This window comes from Austrofundulus limnaeus, unplaced genomic scaffold, assembly GCF_001266775.1.
Source record: "Austrofundulus limnaeus strain Quisiro unplaced genomic scaffold, Austrofundulus_limnaeus-1.0 Scaffold67, whole genome shotgun sequence".
NCBI lineage: Eukaryota > Metazoa > Chordata > Actinopteri > Cyprinodontiformes > Rivulidae > Austrofundulus > Austrofundulus limnaeus.
Genome location: NW_013952469.1, coordinates 78,499 through 86,639, shown reverse-complemented (window position 1 = coordinate 86,639; position 8,141 = coordinate 78,499). Strand labels below are relative to the sequence as shown.

At 39.2% G+C, this 8,141-nt stretch overlaps 1 protein-coding gene across 1 annotated transcript in view; it reads right to left on the bottom strand.

Annotated features, from left to right (window-relative positions):
- The window catches only part of cttnbp2 (cortactin binding protein 2), a gene marked incomplete at its 3' end in the record, with an annotated part of 136,946 nt that overhangs the window by 60,472 nt on the left and 68,333 nt on the right, over window positions 1-8,141 (bottom strand). The window contains 1 exon segment of the mRNA XM_014010262.1: window positions 1,870-2,100. Within this exon segment, the coding sequence (XP_013865716.1) occupies window positions 1,870-2,100 (231 nt within the window).

Genomic DNA, 8,141 nt, shown 5'->3' with positions numbered 1-8,141 from the left:
TTTTTCAGGTAGACCAACGTTTTCAGAACACCGGTAGATGGCAGCCATTACAGACGACCATGTGTTTGTTGTTGTTCCAGGAGCGACCCAGTTTCACATTAATATCATTAGTTCGTTATGAAGGACTGCCATTTTTCCTTTTTTTTTCCACATCATGTCGCCTGCTTGGATCTGTTACTATCTCGCTCGGAGGCACAAAGGAGTGTTAGAGGTAAGATCGCTTCAACCACTTTTTATGACGTGGTCTCATTTCCGGACTCAGGGATTTTGTGAATGAGGCCGACATTTCAGTTAAAATACATCAGCAAAAATATTTATCCGAGTATAGTACTACCTCCCAATTTTGTGCATGATTTTATGGATTAAATTTTACATATTAAACTTGAATAAATACAGTATATTTATTTGCTTAAAGTGTACAATAATAAAGTGATTACTGTTTTTTTCTACTGTTTGTTTTCAACTGTTAACCTTCTGGGTGTCTGTGGGTAGGTGGTGGTGGTATGTGTGTGTGTGTGTGGGGGGGGGGGGGTCCTGTGCTGTTTTAATTTTATTATAATGTTTTATTTTTGTGTGGACCTCAGGAAGAGTGGTCTTCACTTAGCTGAGGACTAATGGGGATCCATTTTAATAAGCAAATAAACAAATTCAAAATGAAATGGATGGTTTTTTCACTTTCATAAATATACCATATTACTGTGGTTCAGCAGAACATTATGCTTTTGCAATGTATTCAAAAGGAATTACCAGTCTTTATTTTAAGAACAAAAAACATTCTTAATGTGTAAAACAAAAAATTCACATAGCTCACATTAAGAAGTTATCCTTTTGTAAATTAAAAATGCTTTAGAGTTGAACACAACATAAATATGTCTCAAAGAAACATAAAACCTTTAAACAGGAACAATTTGTGCACACTTGCCCATTGACATTTTGACTTCTTCTGTTTTTTATTTTTGTTAAGAATGTAAAATATTCTCACACGTCCAGTCGATTATGTGTTGACGGAACTTACAGAGAAGTTGTTTTTAAGAGACGTAAAAATCGTAGAGGATTGTTTTGTCCTAATCTTTACACTAAGCTTGGCATTTTTGCATTTGGAAGGAGTTTCAGTGAGCATTTTTGCCATGGCTGACCTGCGTAACCAGGTAACCACAGGTACAGGGGGCGGCAGCGGCCAAAGTACCTCGGAAACAACTATGTATCAACATCTACTCGCCAAAGTGAGCAAATGGGATTCTGCGTTTTGTACTGCTTTCCATTTTTTACAGAAAGTGGTGAGGATGCAGGAGAGCATCTCTGGGATGCAGAAAATAGCAAGAAAACATTTGTTTAGTACAAAAAACAAAGCAGCTTCACGATTCCCTTCACACTGAAGACAATTCTGCTGCAATCCAACCTTGTTCTAATGGGTCGTGTAGAAAGAATAGTACAGTTATAGTAAGTGTAGAGGGGTTTAAAGGCTACGTAGAAAATAAAGAAAACTTTCAAAAAGTGATGTAAATTTCACTTTCACTTGGCATCAGTCAGTGTCTGTTCTATTCTATATACATTTAAAGTTTTAGAAGGCCTTGCACCACAAGATGAACCTCTCTCCGCTTATTCAAGTTCTAGATTTCCTAAATCTTCTGAACAGGCTTTTGTAGATGTTCCATGTTCTAGCTTAGCTAGGAGCAGAGACCATGCTCCTGTTGTAGAAGCCAAAAAACTGTAAACTGAGTTTGAGGTCTTTAATTCTGCCAGAAAAAAAAGTCTTGCAACTCTTAGCTTCCACTTTTTTGGACTGGTTGCAACACAAGCAGAGGCTAATGGGATTAAAAGCTATGGTTTCAGTTTAGAACTTGCGTTATGTTGTCATCAACAACTTACCCTCTTCTGGCGGCTCTCGGCGGCAGCTAACTGAGCCGACATGCGTTCCTGCATCTTCCTGCAGTGTGCCATGACAGCCTCCAAGACGGAGATCGGGCTGGACCCGAGGGGCCGCCGATCTTTGTCCCCTCCAGGAACCCTGCATTCAAAGTCCCTCTGCAGGGCCAGGAAAGGGTCCGTCAGGGTGTAGTGTCCATAGCGCTCTTGCAGAAACACCTCCTTCCTCTGCGCCTGGAAAAAACAGAAACAAAATTATTTCCTAATTCACATATTCATCTTGAGCAGGTGAATGTGATTCTGAACCCATTAAATAAAATTAACACTATAAATAAACATATTCTTTTAAGCCCAATATCGGCATCAACACAGACAGCCGGGCCCTGAGCTCCCATCTTAGTCCCATTGAATAGGCCACACTGGTGTCTCTAGACCAGTGACGAACCCCCGCTGTGAGTCCACTCATCTGACGCCACACCACAGATTGTTTTGGCAGGCTGTGGTGAAATAACAGTTTGTGGATGACAATGGTTGCCTTTGTCTTGGTTCTTCTGTCTAATACCAAAATATATTTTCAGAATATATTTTGACCCACTGGGAGATACTTACAGAAAGCCATCATTGTTTTAACTAAAGACAACTCAAGTCAAGATGACCGTCACAGCCAGCTGGCATTAGAGAACACAAAATACTGAGCTAAAATCTGGTGTTATAGCTGAGTCATTCACAACACAAACATTGTGTGACATATTTACTAGGGGTGTAAGAAAATATCGATACACTGAAATATTGCGATATTTCATTTCCTGATACTGTATCGATATTCTAAAGTCCTGTATCGATTTTTTATTAAGGTTTAAAACGTCAACCTTCCTGCCAGCCGTTCATTTTTACATTGTAGTTCAGCCTCTGACCACTAGTTGGCAGCAGTGAGCCAGCCATTTGGCTTCTCTACCTCTTGAACACCAGAGAGTAAGAGAGCATTAGCATTGTGAGTAAACATTAGCTTCATGCTCCGATAGCTGAATCTGAGCGGAAAAGACCAACACCCTCTGCCTTCTAAGCTGAGGTAAGGTTACGAACAGTTACTTATTTGTCAGAATGTCTGTATTTTAAGCCAGATTAAGTGTCTCGTGCGCTCTTTTTTCCAATTTTACGGCAGACAGGCATGCATATAGCGCATGCGTCTAGCGCCTTCAGCGAGCTCGGCACTCCTCCCGTGACATAAAACTCTGATGGCATCAAAGTCCATATACTTTAAGTTTATCCTGCTGTGTTTGCTTCAAAAATGGTTTAACTGTGTTGTTTAGCTTCTGTCATGACATATCTGTCATGATATGTATCGTATTGCCAAATTCTTGCCAATGCACAGCCCTAATATTTACCTAAAACTTCGGTAATAACTCTCAAAGTTGAATCTGCTAAGCAGTGAGCTGATATGAATAAAACCTTCAGAAAAGAATCATTGGATGAACATTTATAACTAATTAAATTTTGAAATCACTTCAAAATGGCCACCACAGGTAGCTGATTTCTAAAACACAAAATGCCTCATTTTACAGATATTGAGCAAAATTTGATGTGTAAATTCACAGTACGCTCTCTAAAAGTGACATCTCACAATATCCACAAGTTTCTGTAAAAGCATACGTAGGCTGCCATGACAGACCGCTAGGTCCGCCCCTCGGTTCCATATGTCCGGTGCTCAAAGTGAGAACCAGAGATCCATTCAAACCAGTTCATTTGTACTTTAACTGGTGCCTTGTAAACAACAGCACAAGCAGACGAAGATAACCAGCTTCCGCTGTGAATTATGGGTAGTGGCGTGAAATCAAGAATACTGTGTGCAAACTGTTTCAATTAGTGCAACAACGGTTTTTATTTAACAAGATATTTTTGTTCTCTGACACGAAAGTTGGTGAGCGATATCTATTCATTCAACAAATACTAGGCCTTATATACGGTATATACAACAAGTGTTCTGGTTGTTTGTTAGGGTTCTGTTCAGTTTATATGCACCTTTTCCACTAGTGCCTCTACAGCACAGTTGCTGAACTCTGTTCAGCATGGTTCGGGTAGTTTCCCATTACACTTCAGTAACAGCTCTTGTGGGTGGATTTATCGTAAAGTTGGGCGGTCCCAGAATTCTGAAAATTGACGCCACATGACGTATCAGCTGGTGGCCATTAAGCTATTTGTCAGCCACTATAAAACGTTGTTGAAGAAGACCCCAAAAAGATATGCAACACAACAACGGAAGACATGGTAGAGTCATTATTGTAAATGGCAGATCAGACCGTTGTGCTCTTGGAACATAAGTGACTCCATCCTCTAACCAATCAGTGACCAACAGTCTTCTGACATCACATTTTCAGACCAGAACAGTACACTTGGAACCAAAGTGAAGTAAGTTCTGAAATAAGGAGCTTCAGTTGATCCAAGGATCTCTGACATCTTGACCTCCAAGAATTTTCTATTTCCTCTTTCAGCTCTTGGTGTTTCTCGAACCCGTCATTCCTGATGTTACAGTCACTGATTGCTACATCTATCATTAATTCTTCTGTAGCTTGGTGAGCTTAATAAAGACATTTGGAAGACACTGATTAGAATTATGTTTGTTTTCAAAGTGAATAAATCCATTTTGATTTTTATCCAAGTAGAGCAGATTAACTCTGAGCTCAACACAAACACAAACTTCTGTAGCTGACAAAATAAGTTAGTGTTAAACGTGTTAAAGCATCAAGCACATGTTGAAAGTAAAACCAGGAAATGATCTGCCCTTTGTGGATACCAGCAGTGTTGGATTATGGTCTACAAACCTCTAACATGACTGGAAAATTCCTTCACAGCACAGCTGCAGCTTCTGATGTTTATCATCCATCTTGTAGTTTAAACTTGTGAGAGAATGTAAACAAAATGCTCACAGGAGCGAGGACGGTAACTTCAGAATAACGAGCTTTTCTACACGAACGTTAGACGACAATGTGCCCACAAAGTGTGACGATTTGTCCAGGACTTTTATTAAGGAAACATCATCTATAAGTGATGCAACAAGTGCACATTCTAAATGTTTCTAACATTTAGACAGAGATAAAACTAAAGTTTTGAATTAAAATCATCTTATATTTAAAACTGATGGAGTTACAGCTCTGCTCATACCTTTAAAGGGATCCCCGATTAGCCGTAACATTAGACTTTATTTGATAAATATATATTTTAACTGTAAAATAAAGACTGTAAAAATACTGTAGGATGTTTAGTTTTTATAATTTTTAAAGTAAACGTTTAAAAATATATTACACGGACAGAGCCATTTTATTTACACACAAAGCATTCTGGGTAAATGATGATGTGGATAGGTCCTCGGTGCGAGGCTGCTAGCGAGCTATATCCACCCTGAAGGTTAATCTTGGACAATATCTGATGATCGGCTCTTTTAAATGAAACCAGAGAGCGTTGACAGAGAGGAGAAGGTAGAAATGACTCAGCCTGGAACTGAAAATATGGATGGAGGACAACAGAGYTGCTTCATGGAAGAAGAACCTCAGCTTAGCTTTAGTGTTAGCCCCAACGCTATCAGCCTATATATGTATTAGCTCAGCGCTACACATTCTCCTCTCATCACTGAGGTCCTCCATCCACATGACAGAGAGGGGAACACAAATATGACTCAGTCTGCAACTGAAAATATGGATGGAGGACCTCAGTTTAGCTTGTTTGTCGTGCTAGCACTGAGCTAATACATATAAGGCAATATAACATCAGCGCTAGCGCAAAGGCTAACAAGCTAAGCTGAGGTTCTTCTTCCATGAAGCAGCTCTGTTGTCYTCCATCCMTATTTTSWKWYMSASWGAGTCATTTCTACCTTCTCCTCTCTGTCAACGCTCTCTGGTTTCATTTAAAAGAGTCGATCATCAGATATTGTCCAAGATTAACCTTCAGGGTGGACATAGCTCACTCACACCGAGGACCTATCCACGTCATCATTTTCCCAGAATGCTTTGTGTGTAAATAAAATGGCCCCGTCCGTGTTAAAATATATTTTTAAAAATTTACAAAACTAAACATCCCACAGTATTTTTTCAGTCTTTATTTTACAGTTAAAATAAATGTTTATCAAATCAAATCTAATGTTACAACTAATCGGGGATCCCTTTAAATCATTATGCACTGTCTTGACATCTCTCATGGGCTGTTATTACTCAGTTTGTACTGAGGGCAACTCAGCTACTACTACACACAAATGAGCACGTCAGTAAAACCAAATCAGTCATGACCACATTCATGTAGGCTAAGACTCCTCAAAACCATTATGTCTCCAATACCAAACCTGCACATAAATACGTTTTGTAATACCTACATTACCACAACCATAACTGGTGTTGACACACTAAGAGAAGGTAGAGGAGATTTCCAGTTTACATTCCAATTTGTTCTGCAGTTCATGGCAAAAGTGGAAATAATTCACGGTTTTATTTACAGTGCATATCAGCACCAAAATACTGGTGATGAAAAGGAACATTTAACTTCTTAACGTCTACAATCAGTGGAGATGAAAGAAAGATGGGGACAGGAGGGGATGCTTTGCCAAAAAAGGAAATGGGTTTGGAGAGCTGAAGTCAAACACACTCCCACAGAACACGGAGCGTGAAGACTGATGATGAATCTCCAGAAGGCTGAGGCAGATCTGCACACTGATGCCTGGCCAATACTAACACAAAAGATGGGTTCCGTGGGTGAGGTGTGTGCGTGTGTGTGATGTTGAAATCTTATGAGAGACAGAAATTTAATGAAGACTCCTCTGAATATCTTTGATATATTTTAGCTACTATCCAAGAGTCGTCAGAGCTGCAGCTAAAACAACACATCAACAGAAAATCTGTTTTTAATGAGTCCAGAAATGGGGGCTGTGGTATCTCGGTGGTCAGGGTTTAAACCCGAGTTTGTGGTATTGTGGTGTACTTGTGGAGTAATATTATTTATAATATTTACTGCCACTGCTTGACTTTCCTATCTGTCTTATTACAGCTGTGTATTAGTGATGTATTCCTTTGTGATGTAGTAGCACTGTACAATTAAACTTATTTGTAATGCAATATCAGTGTGCACAATTAAGGGTTACAATAAATTAGACACAAGCTGCAAGTAAAAAAATAAAAATCTGGCAACCAGGTCCCTCACAGCTGACACATCGTTATACAGCGTAATGATGGAATATGTGAGTTTACATTCAGACACACGGACTGAAGTAAGAACTGCAACAAAAGATGCTGATTAATGTAAAAATGTTTTGGGGAAAAGGGAGCTGCAGGATAAAACGTTTAAGCATCGTCATCCCAATGAACGTTAGTTACGCTGCGGGTCCTGCAATGTAGGAGGCAAATAAATCAACATGTTCTCATCCAAGAGACTTCTTCAGTCTGATGAGTTTCAGGTGAACTCAGCCTTAWAAGCACTGCCTCCACATGGTGGACAAACAGGTTAGTCACATGCAAAAGAGGGTCATCGCTTAACAATAGGCTTGATTGGCTCTATTGTTCATAGAGGGTGTGCCCCATCACCTGACTTATTGGTTTGGATGCTGTGGTTCTTAGGTGTCATGTCATGTGTATGTAGTGAATGCAGGTGGGGCTCAAAGTCCCCTTAAGCCTATTTTTTCTAACTGGATTACTGAGATGCATCAGGACAAATCAACATGTTATTGAGTGACTACACCACTAAATCAGAAGTTCATTATTGCACTAAATGGCTGTGTGTGTTAGGGCTTTTATTTTGATAGGTTGTTGGAGGCTTTGTATCAGAAAATGCTAAAGTTTTGTTTTGTTGTCCAACGTCTAGGACAAATAACGGCAACATTTTTCAGAGACGTGTTGTTGGTGAATTCGAGTCATGGAGGAAGATGACGAGGATATATAAAAAGAAAAAGATGAGCAAATTCACACAGAACTGGAGGTAAAAGGGTAAAATATGGTTAGCATGAATACTAGTATTAAAGGAAATAGAAATTGATAGCCATAGAGGCAACATGTTAGGCAGTAAAACACAATTCATGTTTGCAGATGGTAGAAGGAAACGTCCTCAGGTCCAATTGTACCAATACCGATATCGACCCCATACGATATCAAAATGAATCCTACATATGTTTACTGTTTATTTTGTAGTAAGGAATCTTAAAAAGTCTTGACCAAGACAAACAGTAAACAATCATCAACAACAGTAGATATAAGAAAAAAAAGACCAATTTATCAAAAAACAACAATTACATAAAATAAAAC